This window comes from Phaseolus vulgaris, chromosome 11 (genome assembly GCF_000499845.2).
Source record: "Phaseolus vulgaris cultivar G19833 chromosome 11, P. vulgaris v2.0, whole genome shotgun sequence".
NCBI classification, from domain to species: domain Eukaryota; kingdom Viridiplantae; phylum Streptophyta; class Magnoliopsida; order Fabales; family Fabaceae; genus Phaseolus; species Phaseolus vulgaris.
In genome coordinates, this window is record NC_023749.2 from 47,776,052 (window position 1) to 47,797,167 (window position 21,116).

General features: G+C 29.7%; 2 protein-coding genes and 1 pseudogene across 2 annotated transcripts; 2 read left to right on the plus strand and 1 right to left on the minus strand.

Annotated features, from left to right (window-relative positions):
- Nucleotides 1-251: 251 nt before the first annotated feature.
- Nucleotides 252-2,392, minus strand: LOC137809117 (probable LRR receptor-like serine/threonine-protein kinase At1g56140; annotated as a pseudogene).
- A 14,104-nt stretch (nt 2,393-16,496) lies between these two features.
- Nucleotides 16,497-18,488, plus strand: LOC137809122 (protein MAIN-LIKE 1-like). Its single transcript, XM_068610263.1, has 4 exons — nt 16,497-17,299; nt 17,369-17,456; nt 17,536-17,937; nt 18,306-18,488. Exons 1-4 carry the CDS (start codon nt 16,497-16,499, stop codon nt 18,486-18,488), a joined length of 1,476 nt encoding a protein of 491 aa, XP_068466364.1.
- Nucleotides 18,489-20,081: 1,593 nt separating this feature from the next.
- On the plus strand, nt 20,082-20,663 carry LOC137809131 (uncharacterized). Its single transcript, XM_068610271.1, has 2 exons — nt 20,082-20,406; nt 20,476-20,663. The coding sequence occupies exons 1-2, from the start codon at nt 20,082-20,084 to the stop codon at nt 20,661-20,663; spliced, it is 513 nt and encodes a 170-aa protein (XP_068466372.1).
- Nucleotides 20,664-21,116: the final 453 nt, after the last annotated feature.

Sequence of the window (21,116 nt, forward strand, 5' to 3'; positions counted from 1 at the left end):
ACATAAATGTCTTCATCAAACACAACATACAAGTCTTCATCAAACACAATCTTGAAGGGGCAGCAACCATCTTCAACACTTCTTTCTTGTTTATACAAGAATAATTTTTAATTTTTAATTCAACTTTAATTTTTAACTGCCTATATAAATACAAGAATAGATTAAAAAAATTATAGACAAAACAATAACCAAACCATTTGTGCAACATAATGACATTATCAAATTGTTTCTATACATGCATGATTTGAAGGCTAACTATCTGCAACATTCTTATAAATGATCGGTTTAGAAGCACTTATTGGTGACTGGTGAAGTCCATCAAGTATGGTGGCACTTGATGGTGAATTCTCATAACTTGTTATGTTAGTGATGAAGCTGCTCACATCCTCAAAATTCCAATCAGTCAGGTATCCAGGCTTTGTAGTGACACTACTCACTTCCATGTCTCCTGAAAGCATTGCCACAACACGTGACATTGATGGTCGTAATATTGGTGATGCTTGAGTGCATAAAAGCACTATTCCTACTATGCGTTTTACTTCTTCCTCATCGAATTCTATCAGTCTAGGATCCACCAGATCGCTTATGCAGTTGCTCTCATGAAGTTCCCATGCCTAAAAACAAAACATTAACCAAAAAGCTCAAATGACAACAATGTTTTGTTGTATCAAACAATTTAAAAAATCAAGAAGATACAACTACTTAAAACTAGTTTATATAGAAATTTTACCATATAATTAGTATAAGAAGAGAACATGCATACCCACTCAAGAAGATACGCCTTCTCTTCTTCCATATTTGAATAAGAATTTGGTCTGCCACTGAATAACTCTAGAGCCATAACACCAAAGGAAAACACATCTGCTTTTTCTGTAAGGTGTCCACGCATGGCATACTCCGGTGCAAGATATCCACTTCATCAAAGAATTTGAGTATATATATCAATATTTTATATAAATGAGATACAGAAAAAAAATACATGAAAGATGATGAAGACTCACATTGTCCCAGCCACACGAGTGCTCATATGGGTCATTTTATCATCATACAATTTGGCCAACCCAAAATCTGATATTTTTGGGATAAGCTCATTGTCAAGTAAAATGTTACTAGCCTTCACATCACGATGTATGATTCAGAGACGTGATTCTTCATGTAAATAAGTTAAACCTCTAGCAACACCCATGCAAATATCATAGCGTGTGGACCAATTAAGTGTTAAACGATTTCCTGCCTAAACAAACCTTTGTTATTTGTGAAAATGAAAATGAGAACATAAAACTTATCAATTTCTTATACCGAATAATGGTTGATCAAGACTCTTATTTGCTAGATACTCATAAACAAGAAGTTTTTCTCTCCCTTTAATGCAACACCCATATAGTTTGACTAGATTACGATGTTGCACAACTGACATGGTAGCAATCTCAGTCACAAATTGACTCTTCCCTTGATTGGATCCTACTGATAGTCATTTCACAGCAATAGCTCTTCCATCATTTAGTGTCCCCTACAAGAACAAATAGTTCCAACAAAATTATTACATTAAACAAGCTAAAATTCCAAATATCAATATATAAAATTTTCTTCACAACTGTATAAGTGTTTCAAAGCATAAGGACCATACTATTGCTATCTACATTAGTTCCCAAACCTTGTTACTTTTCATATCCAGGTATCCACTTCATCTCGTTTTGGTATGCTTTGGTTAATTTCTAGCATTGAATGATTTAATAGTGGTTTTTCCCATTGGAACCACAACTTTCTCCATTCCAAAGACCAAATCCATTCAACATCCTGAAAACCTTTCCATATCACTCATCCTATCTTGACGCTTGAGTTGAAGAAGTCTATTAACCTATTTTCAAGTAAAGGAGACTAGTTAAGAATGGGTAGGAGGTATAGTCAATCGTATCTCAAGATAAATGATTATTTTATAAATATTACACACAGTAGCTTTATACTCTTGCCCACATTATACTAATAACCTTAAAATAAACTTTTCTCACCCCTAACATATAAATATGCCCTCTAAGAGACTCAACACTTCTTACTCCAAGTTTGTTCGAGAAACTTCTGCATCTTCTTGTTCTCCTCCTCCCACCGTCACAAGCACCTCCTCTTCAGTCATCTCAGAATACCGGCACACAGGGCACGTCACATGGTTCTCCAACCAATTGTCAATGCAGTTCGCGTGGAATGTGTGCTTGCAGTGGGCAGTCATCTTCACCTCCTCTCCCTCTCCCACCCCCTCCAGACATATAGTGCACTCTCCAGCCGTGTCGGCCACCATGACCACCACCGTCAGAGATCTCAAAGCCACGGGATTCGACACCCCTTGCCAGTGGATGTCGTCGGCCTTAGAGTTCGTCGAGGAGGAGCGCCTTTGCATGTAGAAAAATTCCAATCCGAAGACGAAAAAGAAGAGGATGATGAAAATAATGAGAAAGATATAGGCAAGTTTCGGAGTGAAGTTACTGAACTTTCCTGCACTTCCTTATAGTGGCAAGGAACCGTTTATGGCATGAGGGAGAGGAGGCACAAAGACAGAGGGTAGTACAGTGTGAGGGGGCATTTCATTTTTGCAATTAATCGAGCATTAAATGGTGACTCTAATAATTTTCTGAAATATTTTCATCTAAATTACAAAAATAGGATGTGGGACAAAACCTTTTTATCAAGTAAAGGAGACTGGTTAAGAATGAGTATGAGTGATAGTCAATCGTATCTCACAATAAATGATTATTTTATAAATATTACACACAATAGCTTTATACTCTTGCCCACATTATACTAATAACCTTAAAATAAACTTTTCTCACCCCTAACATATAAATATTATTCATTAAAATATTATGATACAGTGTCAAATAGATTGAATCAAATAGTAGAAGCACACTATTTTATAAATATTTCACATTACACACATTACACATTACACATAGTATACTAATAAAATATAAACTTTTCTCTCACATTATATTCCACTCAACACTTAACTTCATCTTCTTCTTCTTCACCTCCTCCCACTCAACACTTCCTATTACTCTGTTCCAGAAACAACTTCTGCATCTTCTTCTTGTTCACCTCCTCCCACCGTCACAAGCTCCTCCTCTCCACCCATCTCGGAATATCGGCACACCGGGCATGTCACATGGTTCTCCAACCAAGTGTCGATGCAGTTCGCGTGGAAGATGTGCCTGCAATGGGCAGTCATCTTCACGTCCTCTCCCTCTGCCACCCCCTCCCAGCTGCTTCGGATACCACGGCCACCACCAGAGGTCTCGAAGCCACGAGATTCGACACCGCTTGCCCTTGGATGTTTCCAGCCGCAGGGTTCGTCGAGCGCCTTCGCATGTAGAAGTATATCAAACTGACGAAGAAGAAGACGATGATGAAGACAACGAGAAGTATGTAAGCAATTGTCGGACTGAAGCTACTGGCCTTTGCTGCACCACTTCTTAACGGCGGCGGCGAGAAACTGTTTGGGGGGAGAGGAGGAACGACGAAGATTCTTCGGTGCATGGTTGTTTCTTTTCTAAGTTTCTATGATTTACGGTTGCTCTGTTTTTCCGTCTCGTTGCTTTGTTTTTCGTCTCATGTTCTTCCATTTTATAGAGAGAGAGGAATCTTGTCACGGTTGCTCCTAGTAGAATGAACTCTGCAACTCTAGTTTAACCTCAACAATTGGTTGTCCTTTACTTGAGTTTGATTGAGATGCTTGGGATGCTATTAATTTTCTGAGACATTTTCATCTTTATAGCAAAAATAGAATGTGAGAGAAAACGTTTTGATTGTGTTTGGAGTTTGATTATTGTATCTAAGGGTTTAATGGAAATCATGTGCAGATCCATCAGGTTCTAAATCCAGGGCACGGGTGGAGTTCAAAGTTGAAAATCCATGAATTTGAACATGAATCAAAATTCTCTTTTTGAAAAAACGAAAACTCTCCTTCTTGTCTCTCAAACACGTTTTTCTTCAGAAAATCCATTAAATTTTATCATGTAATGTAATTTAATTAAATTATTATTATTATTATTTTCACAAACAAGGTACCTGATGATAATGACATGTGCTACTTCTTCTCTCTCAAACAGTTAAATAAACTCATGCATTATATAAACTTATACATTCACCAATTCTAAACTTCTCCATTAATTTTTCACCTTCTTTCTCTAACTTCATTAATATTATTATTTTTCTTTTAAATTAATCTATATTTATTATTTTTTTAGTGAAATACTAATTCTGGAAAATACAAACTCATTTAATTATTATTTTTATTTTATTTAATTAAAAAGAGTTATCTTTTAGTGACATTTTAAAAGGATGACACCATTTATTTTTCTCTCATGGTGAACTCTATTTATTTGAAGGAATAATATATATGCTTAACATTATATCAAAATTAATACAATAAATCCATCATTTAGCAATTTACTTTTTTAAAAAGGAATTTATTAAAAGAGAAATGTATAAAAATATTTTGTTATTGGCTTGTCTACATTCTCTATAGCAGTTTATTGACTTTTTTTATTTTATTTTTCCATTCTTAAAAACATTGTTTTAGTTTCTAGCATTTAAATTTCATGATATTTTTTTTTTCCAATTATTTAGTGTAAAAGAATTCTCTAACTAAACATTCCTTGAAGGTGTGTACTTAGAAAATATTAAAAGAATTTCCGCATGGCCAAGAAACTTTCAACTTACAAGCAAATATTTAAAATTAAATATTTTAAATGAGTGTTTTTTTCTCTATTTAGAGCATATATAGATAAATTAATGTTTTAAAATTTGAATACATATAAATTTATAGTTATTTTAATAAATATAAATATATATATATATATATATATGATAATGATAAAAATAAAAAATGTAAATACATATATAAGTGTTTACACTAGTATCTAATAACATTTAATAGTCTTGATAAAATTAATAATTTTTAATAATATTAATAATACTTAATAATATTTAATAGTATTGATTATATTTAAAAATATTTAATAGTATTAATAATATTTAATAGTATTTAAAAATATTATTAATATTTAATAATATTAATAATATTTAAAAATATTATTAATATTTAAAAATATTATTAATATTTAAAAATATTAATAATATTTAAAAATATTAATAATATTTAAAAATATTAAAAATATTTAAAAATATTAATAATATTTAAAAATATTAATAATATTTAAAAATATTAATAATATTTAAAAATATTAATAATATTTAAAAATATTAATAATATTTAAAAATATTAATAATATTTAATAATATTAATAATATTTAATAATATTATTAATATTTAATAATATAATTAATATTTAATAATATTATTAATATTAAATAATATTTTTTTATAATATTAATAATATTAAATAATACTTTTTATAATACTAATAATATTTAATTAATTTAAAAATATTAGTAATATTCAATATTAATTAATAATGTTAATAATATTTTTGTAATAATTAATAGTATCATTAATTTAAATAATAATAAAATGATATTAAATATATGAATATTAATAATTTCTATATTATTAATTATATTGATATTGATGATTACACCTATAAATATAATAATAATAATCATAACATTCTAACTAAACTTACATCGTGATAATTGGAAAAGGAGCAATGTTTGTGACTCTTAAAAGTTTTTTCTTACTTTGACTGCTTGTGCAACCTTTGACACAGATATTCGTATAATTTTTAAAATGTAAAATATATGATAACACAAATTTATATATTATATAATTATAAATTATATAAATTGACAATAAAGATTAGTGTACAAATATGTTTTAGTTATTTTTTGTGTACAAAAATATTTCTCATATTCAAAATGATTTGTTCTTTATTTTTATGATCACAATAAAAATTTATATAATAAATTTGAATTTTTAGAAAATTAATGTATTTGTCTTAATTAAAATTATGTTAAAATCGTATTAGAATTGTAAAAAATTTAACAAATGTTTTTTCAATTGGATACATGTCTTACGACTATTCTATGAATATCGGTATCCGATATATGTATCCGATACAAAAACACTATTTAAGAGACGTATAATTTCCTTATCATACGAAAAGAATCAACAAGAGTTTACACTGAAATATGTGAAGAAAGTCTTAAAATAATCCAAACTAATATTAATTTATTTAATATGAGACTTGTAATAGGCTCGGACTTGTAATATTTTGGGGTTTTGAAAAAAGGATGGGTGCAAATCACAATTGAACTGATGGAGGGAGAATTAGCCCTTTCTTTTTTAACTTATAATACAGGAAAGAGTATTTCTTCTTACACCCTATCAAAATTCTTCCCGCACCTTATCAATTTTTAAGAAGTTTTTTTTTAATGACATCTAGATTGTCTTTTATTAAAGTTTTTTCGAGAATTTATAAATTATATTCTGAAATTAAAAAAAGAAAACGTTTTGCACAGAATTTTCAGAATAAACTTTTCAGAACATATATATAATACGTTTTAGAATGAATTTTTTTGAATAATTTTTCTAGAGTGTGGGGAGGTGAAGGAAGAAGTTTGATGGTTGTAGGAAGAAAGACCTAAAGGAAAATATCTCATGGACCTTAAACTTTAGGTTCTGTTTTTTCGCACAAAAAATATTGCTACTAATATGTTATTTGATATGGGCAGTTTGGTACTAATAAATTAAAAGCAATACGGATTATTTTTTAATAATTACTAATCATACTATAAGTACGATTACTTTGCATCATCATGATATGGGAAGGTGTCACAATCATGCTCACGGGAATCTAATCAATTACACGGCCTATTTTCCTACCAAATGTTACCATTTCTGTTACCAACTAGCTCTACACAAATCTAACACTTCCCTCAATTAATTTACTTCAATTCACAAAAATTCATTTTGGAGTAGTCATAGAAAAAAAGACTATAAACAATAAGGGTGAAAATATATAAAATATTTCAACAATTTCCAATTAACATTCTAACAACAATCAACATTTCAATAATAGATAAACTAGCAATCTTCTTAATATAATAATATTACTAATATTTAATAATATTAATAATATTTGATGCATCACTACATTGCGATTTCGTGCAATTACGTGCGTTCCATTAGATGCACCACACTAGCCAAAGAATATTCATCTTCACGTCCTCTCCCTCTGCCACCCCCTCCAGACAGATAGTACACTCCCCAGCTTCATCGGCCACCACAGCCACCACCGTCAGAGGTCTCGAAACCACGGGATTCGACATCGCTTGCTCTTAGATGTTGCTGGTCGCGGGGTTCGTCGAGGGGGATCGCCTTCGCATGTAGAAGTATATCAAACCGACGAAGAAGAAGATGATGATGAAGACAACGAGAAATATGTATGCAAGGGTCGGACTGAAGCTACTGGCCTTTGCTGCACCACTTCCTGGCGGCGGTGGCGAGAAACCGTTTGGGGCATGAGGGAGAGGAGGAACGGTGAACATTCTTCAGTGCATGGTTTCTTTTCTTTTCTAAGATTAACGTTGTTCTATTTTTCCGTCTCATGTTTTTCCATCTTATAGAGAGGAATCTTGTTACGGTTGCTCATAATATTAATAATATTTAATAATATTAATAAGATTTAATAATATTAGTAATATTTAATAATATTAATAATATATAATAATATTAATAATATTAATAATATATAATAATATTAATAATATTAATAATATATAATAATATTAATAATATTTAATAAAATTAATAATATATAATAATATTTAATAATATTAAGAATATATAATAATATTAATAATATTTAATAATATTAAGAATATATAATAATATTAATAATATTTAATAATATTAATAATATTTAATAATAGTAATAATATTTAATAATATTAGTAATATTTAATAATATTAATAAAATATAATAATATTAATAATATATAATAATATTAATAATATATAATAATATTAATAATATATAATAATATATAATAATATTAATAATATTTAATAATATTAATACTATTAATAATATTAATAATATTTAATAATAGTAATAATATTTAATAATATTAGTAAAATTTAATAATATTAATAATATATAATAATATTAATAATATTAATAATATTTAATAATATATAATAATATTTAATAATAGTAATAATATTTAATAATATTAGTAATATTTAATAATATTATTAATATTTAATAATTTTAATAATATATAATAATATTAATAATAGAATAATATTTACAATATTTAATAATATATAATAATATTTAATATTATTAACAATATATAATAATATTAATAAAATATAATAATATTACTAATATTTAATAATATTAATAATATTTAATAATATTAATAATATTTGATGCATCACTACATTGCGATTATGTGCAATTACGTGCGCTCCATTTGATGCACCACACCAACCAAGGAATATTCATCTTCACGTCCTCTCCCTCTGCCACCCCCTCCAGACACATAGTACACTCCCCAGTTTCATCGACCACTAGCCCCATGTGGATCCCCCAACACAGTCAGGAGACCAGCAAGCACAGTAAAAGGTCTCAGAATACCAATACATGACTCACCTTTGCCATTAGAAACAACCACCAACGCCCAACAATCTTCTTTATACAAAAAAACTCAACAGCATCTCCCAAATGGGCATCTGTTTTCGCCGCCACTCACAACCAAACTCAGTGGCAACAAGCTCAAGAACCCTATCATCAAAAAAATCATTCAAACCCACCTTCTCTTTCTTCTTCACTCCCCTGAAATCCTCACGCACTAGAACCGAATCAGACAACCGGTCCTCCGTCCCAACAAACGCATCACACTTCTGCACAACCTTAACCTCCAATTTCACACCTCCACCGCACAACCTATTTTTTAATTTGATTATTTATTAAAATATTATGATACAATGTCAAATAAATTGAATCAAATACACTATTTTATAAATATTTCACATCATACACATTACACATTACACACATTATACTAAACTTTTCTCTCACATCATATTCCACTCAACACAGAAACTTCATCTTCTTCACTCCCTACTACTCTGTTGCATCTTCTTCTTCTTCACCTCCTCCTCCCACCGTCACAAGCTCCTCCTCTCTACCCATCTCGGAATATCGACATACCGGGCACGTCACATGGTTCTCCAACCAAGTGTCGATGCAGTTCGCGTGGAAGATGTGCCTGCAATGGGCAGTCATCTTCACGTCCTTTCCCTCTGCCACCCCCTCCAGGTAGATACTGCACTCCCCAGCTGCTTCGGCCACCACGACCACCAAAGTCAGAGGTCTCGAAGCCACGGGCGCTTGCCCTTGGATGTTGCCGACCGCCGTGGGGTTCATCGAGCTCCTTCGCATGTAGAAGTATATAAAAGAGACGAAGAAGAAGACGATGATGAAGACAACCAGAAGTATGTAAGCAAGTTTTGGACTGAAGCTATTGGACTTTCCTGCAGTTCTTGGCGGTGGCGGCGGCGGCGAGAAACCAAGGAGAGGAGGAACGGCGAAGCTTTGCTGCATGGTTGTTTCTCCGGTTGCTCTGTCTCGTTGCTCTGATTTTCCGTTGTTCTTCCATTTTATAGAGAAAGAGGAATCTTGTCACACGGTTGCTCTGTATCGTTGCTTTGTATCAATGGAAATCATGTGCAGATCCGAACCTAATTCTACGAACAACTTTAAGCTTGTAATATTGAAGATCAAATTGAATTTCTGCATGATGTGCAAAGGTGACTAAAAATAATTTTATTTTCTAATATTTCTCTCTAATATTTCTAATATTTCAGTATGGTTTTCTACATTTATGTTTTTGCAGTAAAATAATCAAAGAGTTCTGTCAAATGTTGAAGTGGGATTAATCTTTAACAATATTGAGTGTTTTTCAACATGTTAGTTTTTAAATAGACAATTAGATGGCAGAGAATGACTTTTGGAAACTACTGACAGAGATGACATTACATGACATTTACAAAACTTAAGTTGTGACTACACACTGTTTATATTAATAGCTCTCAGAAGTTGTGTCCAAATCAATGAACTTTTACAAATAATAGAATTAAGTAAGTTTTTTTTAGCAACATTACCATCCATGAAATGTTAGTTTTATACTGAAAATTTATTTTATTTATACATATGATTTTAACATAAAAAATAATATTATAAATTTAGATAAATCACACAACTTCATACGAAAAATTGTGTCAAATATATATAATTTTACTTTATATTTTATATACGTAAAAGTTTTACTATAGTAACATGATTTTAGCTGATTTTGTATAACATAAAAGTCATAAACTATAATTACTTTACAAATTTTAGAAAACAAAATAATTAATTATTATTTTATTAAACAAAATATAATTAAATGATTATTATTATTTTCTCAAACAAGGTAACTCATGATAATTACATGTGCTATTTCTTCTCTCTCAAACACGTTTTTATTCAGAAAATCCATTAAATTTTAACATGTAATTTAATTAAATTATTATTATTATTTTCACAAACAAGGTAAATTATAATTATGACATGTGCTACAGTCTCCATTAATTTTTCACCTTCTTTCTCTAACTTCATTAATATTATTATTTTTCTTTTAAATTAATCTATATTTATTATTTTTTTAGTGAAATACTAATTCTGGAAAATACAAACTCATTTAATTATTATTTTTATTTTATTTAATTAAAAAGAGTTATCTTTTAGTCACATTTTAAAAGATGACACCATTTATTTTTCTCTCATGGTGAACTCTATTTATTTGAAGGAATAATATATATGCTTAACTGCATATCAAAATTAATACAATAAATCCATCATTTAGCAATTTAATTTTCTAAAAAAAATATATTAAAAGAGAAATGTATAAAAATATTTTGTTATTGGCTTGTCTACATTCTCTATAGCAGTTTATTGACTTTTTTTTTTTTTTTTGTATTTTTCCATTCTTATATACATTGTTTTAGTTTCTACCATTTAAATTTCATGATTTTTTTCTCCAATTATTTAGTGTAAAAGAATTCTCCAACTAAACATTCCTTGAAGGTGTGTACTTAGAAAATATTAAAAGAATTCCCATGCCAAGAACTTTCAACTTACAAGCAAATATTTAAAATTAAATATTTTAAATGAGTGTTTTTTTTAGACATATATAGATAAATTAATGTTTTAAAATTTGAATACATATAACTTTATAGTTATTTTAATAAATATAAATATACATATAATAATGATAAAAATAAAAAATGTGAATACATATATAAGTGTTTACACTAGTATCTAATAATATTTAATAGTTTTAATAAAATTAATAATTTTTAATAATATTAATAATACTTAATAATATTTAATAGTATTAATAATATTTAAAAATATTTATTAGTATTAATAATATTTAATAGTATTTAAAAATATTAATAATATTTAAAAATATTAATAATATTTAATAATATTTAATAATATTTTTTATAATATTAATAATATTAAATAATACTTTTTATAATATTAATAATATTTAATTAATTTAAAAATATTAGTAATATTCAATATTATTTAATAATGTTAATAATATTTAGTAATATTTTTGTAATAATTAATAGTATCATTAATTTAAATAATATTAAAAATGATATTAAATATATGAATATTAATAATTTCTATATTATTAATTATATTGATATTGATGATTATACCTATAAATATAATAATAATCATAACATTTTAACTAAACTTAGACCATGATAATTGGAAAATGAGCAATGTCTGTGACTCTTAAAAGTTTTTTCTTACTTTTGACTGCTTGTGCAACCTTTGACACGGATATTTGTATAATTTTTAAAATGTAAAATATATGAGAACACAAATTTATATATCATATAATTATTAATTATATAAATTGACAATAAAGATTAGTGTACAAATATGTTTTAGTTATTTTTTGTGTACAAAAATATTTCTCATATTCAAAATGATTTGTTCTTTATTTTTATGATCACAATAAAAATTTGCATAATAAATTTGAATTTTTAGAAAATTAATGTGTTTGTCTTATTTAAAATTATGTTAAAATCATATTAGAATTGTCAAAAATTTAACAAATGTTTTTTCAATTAGATACATGTCTTACGACTATTTTACGAATATCGGTATCCGATATATGTATCCGACACAAAAACACTATTTAAGAGACGTATAATTTTCAAAACGTAGAACACAGGAATACGGAACTATATATTATATAGTTATGAATTATATAAATTGATAATAAAGATTTATGTGTACAAATATGTTTTTTTTTATGACGGATTCAAAATGATTTGTTCCTTATTTTTATAATCATAATAAAAATATATATAATAAATTGAATTTTTAGAAAATTAATGTATTTTTCCTATTTAAAATTATGTTAAAATCGTACTAGAATTTTCAGAAATTCAACAAATATTTTTTCAATTAGATAAATGTTTTACAAATGTCCTACGAGTATCAGTATCCGATATGTTTTTCGACACAAACACATCATTTAAAAGACGTGTCTAATCTTCGTATAATTACTGTCTTCCAACTCCCGCAAAAGAGTAGTAATAGTGATGCAGACTTCGTTGCTGAGTTAAGGCCATGCATGTGAAGCAGAGCGACACCTCTCAGATAAATTCAACAGTCATATAACGCAATTAAGAGTTCGAATTAAAGGAAAAGGAATTGAAGAGAGAGTGTGTTAGTTATACAGAAGCTCCTCCCACCTTGAGAATTATGCATCTTCTTCTTCTTCACCTCCTCCCACCGTCACAAGCTCCTCCTCTATACCCATCTCAGAATATCGGCACACCAAGCACGTCACATGGTTCTCACGCCAAGTGTCGATGCAGTTCTCCAATGCGATTACGTGCGTTCCATTTGATGCACCACACCAAGCAAGGAATATTCATCTTCATTGACATTGACTGTAATAGTTTGCATTACAAATAAATAATAATTTTATAAATATTACACATTACACACAACTTTATCCTCTTCCACACATTATACTAATAAAATAAACTTTTCTCTCACTCCTAACATCTAAATATGCCACTCAACACTATCTACTATGTTCCAGAAACTTTATCTTCTTTTTCTTCATATAATAACAATATTAATAATATTTAAACATATTAATAATATTTAATAATATTAATAACATTTAATAATATATAATAATATTAATAGTATTTAATAATATTTAATAATATTAATAATTTTAGAAATATTAATAATATTTAATAATATTTAATTATATTTATATTATTAATATTATTAATATTATTAATATTTAATAATATTAATAATATATAATAATATTAATAATATATAATAATATTAATAATATATAATAATATTAATAATATATAATAATATTAATAATATATAATAATATTAACAATAAATAATTATATTAATAATATTAATAATATTTAATAATATTAATAATATTAATAATATTTAATAATATTAATAATATTTAATAATATTAATAATATTTAATAATATCAATAATATTAATATAATATGAAGAATTATAAAATCATAATTCATAATATTAATAATATTAATAATATTTATAATATTAATAATGTTTAATAATATTAATAATATTTAATAATATTAGTAATATTTAATAATATTAATAATATATAATAATATTAATAATATATAATAATATTAATAATATGTAATAATATTAATAATATGTAATAATATTAATAATATTTAATAATATTAATATTACCCGATCCAACGTGTAACACGAATTGTTTTGAACACCATCAACCATACAAGGAGAAGCAATATACTGCACAATTGTCCCTGGATTGCTTTCTTTTATTGCTTCCAACCATCTAGGAAGATCATTGTAGGACTGTTCCCAATCGCCAAATGCCAAAGCAAGAGCTTTCTGTTTTCCCAACCAAGCTTTTCTATACGTGATAGTATAGTCGTGCAGATTTTTTATTTCTGCAATTAAGCTTTTAATTGGGACGGAAGGGTTTGCTTTGACTGAAGTCAGCACCATGGACGCAATATGGGTTGAATCCAAATTAACATGGTCTGCCGTAAGATTTGTTGACAAACAAGTATGTTGTGCATCAATTTTTTTTATCTCCCATTGACTTCGGATTTTACTAAAAGATGCTCGTAATCTCCATTCGCACCCTACATCATGATGTATGCACCGAGCCACATATCTATCTGGCTTTGATTCCATGACAACAAATTTGTAACCGTTGTCTATGTGGTATCGTTTTATGGCATTCAATGTCGCCTCCTTTGATATGAAAGACATGTGTTCATTAAGTTCACAATCGATGTTATGTCCGGATTGACTGCCAGACGGAATATATTGTGAAGATCTGTTGAACTCATCTTCATCATCCAAATCAAAGTCGTAGTTATCTCCATCTTCACTTATGTCGTCCACAATGTCTGTAATTATTGGTTCTTCATGCTGGCTTAGTGACGTTCCACCGACATTCCACGTGTCCATCTGCATTTAAAAAAAAATGATAAATAAGAATGTTACGGAAAATTTACATTACCTTTACAACTTTCTTTGAACTTTAAACTAGAAGGAGAAATTAATATATCTCACAAACCTTGTGCTCAATTTTTTTAACTTGGATGCAGAAATCAAGAGAAGAAAAAATGTAGAACAAAGAAGGAATGCAAGGCTAGAGAGTTGCATTGTTGTTCCATTATATAACAAATGTTCTGTATGAGTACAATAATTTTTATTCATAAGTCAAGTCCTCATGTAATTGTTACAGAAAGCCATCACTCCACGCTACACTTGGTTTATTTTTATTTTTTCTAATTTCATAATAAAGAAGTTGACTTCACCATTGGCAACTTTGGAAGAAGTTGCATTCACCATTGGCAACTTATATTATAAGTTGCCTTCATGGTTGGCAACTTTGTTTGCAATTTCGTGCACCACCAAACAATACTTTATTTTGTGTCCAGCTTTATGTCATGGCTATAGTTTTCATGGCAAAGATTCTTTTGAAAATGAAGTTTGAATTCAAACTTTCATTTTTTGAAACTCACACAAGCAACTCTATTTAATAGAGTCTGTGTCCTATGCAAAACACTCTCAAGCTTTGCCATTGTTCCAGAGTGCTTAAGGGTGACATTCAATCACAAAAGGTAAGTTCTCTCTAATATTTTAATTATTTATTTAATTGTAGCAGCAAGCATATGCACATGCTAACAAAGATTATTAGTATATTTTACCTCTCATAAATTGTTTTTGTATTTTTTGTGGATGGATCTGTATGTATTTTTGTATTACATGGTGACATTACTCATAAACCCTTGTTCATTCCAGAAGAAAATTATATCTTAGTTTTAACTAAAATTTAGTTCTATATATATGAGAGAAAATTACATGTAAAAGAATTTAGTTATAATAATTTAGTTCTAATGTACTAATATCTTTAAATTTGTAAACAAAATTAACTACTTGAAATCTGTTTTAAAAACATTAACAAAACTCAACTAATATTTTTTATTTTTTATTTTCATACAATGTATTCATTATAGCCAATAAGTAAGAGTATTTTATAAACAATAAGTATTTTATAAATAATAAGAAATAGAATAAGAATCTTTGATGGAGCAGAGAAAGAGTCAATGGGCAAAAGAGTTATCCATGCTATTCTCCACTTGTTATCCATGTGCAGAAAAGAATATGGTTGAATGAATTAAATGACAAAAAAGGTACATGTGATATAGGTTATATTTTACTCTTTACTTTGGTTCTAGCCTTTGAAACATCAACCATTATGTAACATCACAAGTGTACGTCCTGGAAATGTACGGAAAAGTGTAAAAGGAAGAAGAAAAGTGTTAAGGAGGTGGTGATAGCCATGGTTTGTGAATGAAGTAGCGGATCACTTATCATTAGGTTAGAATTTTATGGAATATTAAATGCAGTGTTCATTGTTAACGAAAGACCATTGCAAAACCTCTTAATACTTATATTTATATTTTAATACTTATATTACTTTGGTTTTAATATTGCAAAACCGTTGCATGGTTTTAATACTTATATTTTATATTTTAATAGTTATCCACACAAACAATATTTAATATTTAATACTTATACTCTTGTAAAAGAATTTAAAAATGATATTAAATATTGACAAACAATTGCTAAAAAATATATTTTTATTTTATTTTTCTTATATTTTTATTGTTTGTAAATAATATATTACTCTCAATCAATATTTTTATAATATGTTATACTCAGTACTCTTTAATTAGTATGTGTATTTTCGTTATCTTTAATTTAAGAAAATTAATGTTTATTGATAATATCATTTTAATAGGAATTATCTATAAAGGTATTCTAAAAATTGGTTGTATTTTCAGGAATCATTTTATTAGAATTTTATGGCATCTCATCGTCTTCCCGCGAATATGTCTATATTGAGACTCCAAGAGAAACATGTTACTAAATATGTATGGGAAGGTAATGAAAGACTATTGAGACCCAGAAGACATGCAAGTTGGGTACTAAAGCATGAAGATATACTTGACCAACGAGTCAAACGGTTAATTGATCATTCTGGTTTTGGACATTTGTTAAAATTTAAGCACATTGACTTCAACCATGTACTAATTACAACATTAGTGGAAAGATGGAGAACAGAGACTCATACCTTTCACTTTCCTCTCAGTGAAACAACTGTTACTTTGGAAGATGTGGAATTAATATTGGGTTTACCTATTGATGGACAGGTTGTCACCGGGATTACTAGTGGTGATTTAGTATCTTTATGTGACCAGTTGCTCGGATTTATACCACCATCAACAGCGATAAAAGGAAATGCAATTAAGTTGTCTTGGCTTAACAACACTTTTCAGGAACTACCACATAATGCAACCGATGATGTTATTGCTCAACATGCTCGAGCCCACATATTAACACTTATTGGGAGTCTATTGATGCCTGATTCTTCAGGTAGTAAGGTACATTTAATGTATCTATTATTGTTGGCTGACTTGAACAACATAAGGAATTACAGTTGGGGGTCAGCTGTATTGGCTTCTCTGTATCGTGCGCTCGATCACGGAATAGACTTTAATCAAGATAATATTGGAGGTTGCACGCTGCTTTTACAGTGTTGGGCATGGGAACGCCTAACATGCATTTCTCCACAACTTCAACCATTGACCGATGAAGAAGTTCAACAAGGAGTTGGTTTCCCACTCGGTAAAAGGTATGTTATTTTTGTATTAATTTTCGAGATAAGAAAACGAAGTTCTTAATATTTCTTTGCTTATGTTAGGTGGACTCGGAGGATGCATAGGACGCACATAGGAGGAACCACTGTTCCACAAATACGAGCAATATTTGATGGCATTAAAGCTAAAGAGGTTGTGACAAATATATAAACTAACATATCATTTTAACTAAATATTTCATATTACTGATGTTTCAAACATTTATTTTCAGTTTCTTTGGACTCCATATCGAGTGGAATATGTTAGGCGCTTGATCACTATTGAAGTTTCCCCAACTGCACGGGCTATAGTTCCTCTCATATGTTTTGCAACTGTTGAATTTCATCAGGTTGACAGGGTTATGCGTCAATTTGGATTTCGACAGAGTATTCCAAGTGACCCATTCAACCGTGATCAACTTCACAAAGAGGATATGAGAGGACGAACTGATCGATACTGGCCACAATATCATGTCGCATGGATAGCTATGTGGAATGACCGTCGTAATCATCTAATTCACGGAAATCAGTTTAACGGAAATGGTCATTTGCATGACAACTCAACATACATGCAATGGTACATCAACCATATTATCCGCTACATCACGCCTATACAGTCATCATCTGATGATGATGTAAGTTCAATTACAAAATTATTTATTATTCTTCATTCACTCATCCAAAATTAACACATATTTTCAAAACAGTATGATATGCCACAGGAGACTACATAACCTCACTATCAACATCATGTCGGGTCTTCTTCTCAAGTTCAATCATTTGAACAACAATCTTTTCGTCCACCAGGTGTTCAACCGACCCAGTTGTTCGGATATAGGGATCAATCTCACATGTCATTCCAATCATCATTCCATCAACCACCTTTCAACTACTCAACATTTCCATCTCAACAACAATTGTTTGTTGGCCCGTCAAATCCCTCTGCAACCTCTACCATGACCCCCCCCCCCCATCTGCCTACAATCCAATGTCATCTATGCAGTATTATCGACCAACAATGCCTTCACAAGTGTCCGCAAATCAGAGTGATGACAATGAAATTGAAGGCACTGATGATGACATTCCACCTCCGCCCCCTCCTACCCTTCGGTCCGAACAACAGCCACAAGGACGACCACGAAGACAACGAAGAAGACCACCATGTGGCACAACTTCTCATAGATGACAACTTTTCCTATATTTCTATTTTCTAATCATGTATAATATGATTGTATAAATATTCTTTAAACGCTACCCTTTTTATTTATAATTTTATCAACTATAAACGTTATTTCACATACATAATTTCAAATTTTTAAAAACAACAAAAATATTTTTAATTTTAATAATATTTAAAAAGTACTAAATATTTTACATTTATTACACAACCTATTTTAAATCCAACTTAATTTTAGGTAACTTTTTTTTTGTGAAAAAAAAAAATTAGTTTAATTTTTTAATATTAATTATCTATAAAAATACATTTTTTCTTAATATTCTTATTTTTATTCACTTCATGTAAATTTAAATAATTTTTAAATTATTATTATATACATCTTTCATTTTTTAAAAATATTAATTATTTTAAAAAATCAGCTAGATTTGCCAACAAAATTGGAAATTTCATTTGAGATAAAATACATTGAAGTTGCCAATCCAGTATTCAATTTTATTTAAACTAAAGTTGCTAATCCAATATTCAATTTTATTTAAACTAAAGTTGTCAATCAGGTTGGAAACTTTAATTAAAAAAAGAAAAGTAGAGGGATTAATGAATTTAATTTAGGTTGCCTACACCATTAGCAACTTTGACAAAAAAATGCCAATTCTTTTAATATTTTCTGAATCCGCCCATTTACGTAAATCTCAAAAAAAACTGCACCACTTTGGTAAAATTCCCTATGTTTTGCTATCCGATTGTGGACCAACTCATACATCCCTTCCCCCACATTGTGATTCTTAACCCACGATCCCCACAGAAGATCCAAATTCCTATTTTCCAAAAACAGGGTTGTGTCCAAAGAATTCTACTGCAAGATCAGCAGGATCTGAAGCTATCCAAAAAATAGAACATCTACTATCTACGGAACATTTATGTTTCCAATAACCAGCATTGAACTCTTTGTATTCATTTTGTGTTTGCATTGTTTGAATAGAAAAGCTTTTTGAAAACTATGTTGGATTGTACTGGATTCTTAATTCATTCTTGAAAACTAAAATATTTTCTGTCTTTAACCAAAACCAGTAATAATCAGTTTTTTTTTAAGTTTAATCTGTTGATTTTTCTCTGTTACTAAAATTGACGCCCCTCCTCCCTCCCGCCCTCGACGCCCTCCGTCGCGCCAACCTCCCCATGACCCTCCCCGCCGCCCACTCCCTCGCCAAAACCCTCGCCGCCGCCGGCCTCCTCCACGACCTCCTCTGGCTGTTCCGCGCCATGACGGCCAACAACCTGCTCCCCTCCCTCCACACCCTTAACTTCCTCCTCAACGCCCTCGTCAATGTTGGAATAAGCTAAATAGAAGAGTGTATAAATAGGTGTGCATTTATGTTCATTGGTGTACATCATATAACACACAGGTTCTCTATTAAAGGTTTTTTCAGTTTTCAATTCCAACTATCATTTAATTCCCAACAGAGTGGTATCAGAGCATAGGGAGGGGACTTGTGTGGTTTCCTGGCAGTGAGGGTAAGACTGTTGCTGGAACTTTGAGCAGAGGAGGATCTGCTGTTTTGCAAGCCAAGAATTGAAGGTTGACTGTTGTAGGTGATAGCTGTCATGGCTGCATTTGGTGTGGTTCCAGGGAGTCTTCCAGTGTTTGATGGGAAAGATTATGATGATTGGATTGTGAAGATGGAAGCCATTCTTGGTTTTCAAGAATTAGAAGAAGCTGTCAAGATTGGGTTTCAAGATTCAACCAAGCTTGAAACAGAGGAGCAGAAGAAAAAGTCTGAGAAGCAGTCAAAAGAAAATAAAAAGATTGATTGCAAGGTGCGTATGTTACTGCATCAGTGTGTCTCAGCTGCCATTTTCCAGAAAATCTCAAAAGCTGAATCTGCCAAGCATATTTGGGACATACTGGAACAGACCTATGGAAATACTGGTAGGGTTAAGAAGGTGAGGCTTCAATCACTCTGAAGACAATTTGAATTGTTGTCCATGACTGATCAAGAATCAGTGTGTGATTACTTTGGTAAAATCCAAGCAATTGCAAATTCCATGAGAGGTTGTGATGAGCAGTTGCCTGATTCAAAGGTGGTTGAGAAGATTCTTAGAACTTTGACTCCTGCTTTTGATCACATTGTTGTGGCAATTGAAGAATCCAAGGATCTTGATGAAATGACAGTAGAAGAACTCTAGAATTCTCTTGAAGCACATGAGCAGCGGTTACTTTCAAGAAAAGGTAAAGAAAAGGTGGTAGAGCAAGTTTTCCATGCTTAAACTGCTGGCAGAGGCAGAGGTAGAAGTGGCTGAAAAAAAGAAAGGAAGAGGAAGAGGAAGAGGAGGTCAATCAAGTGATTGGCCTGCTTCAAGCAATCAGAACCAGAGTCAAAATAGTGTGCAGAAGCATAAATTGGCTGCTGGTAGAGGGAGTCAAGATCATGGATCCAAGAAATTCCATGATAAAAGAAAACTGCAGTGTTATAATTGTGGAAAGTATGGTCATTTTACAGCTGAATGTTGGGGAGCTGATAACAGTAACAATATTGGAAAATTTTCCAAGAAAGATGAAGCACATCTAGCTCAAGAAGATGAAGATTCTGATTTAGATCAAGTATTATTGATGGCCACTACAAATCAAGATGAAGATGC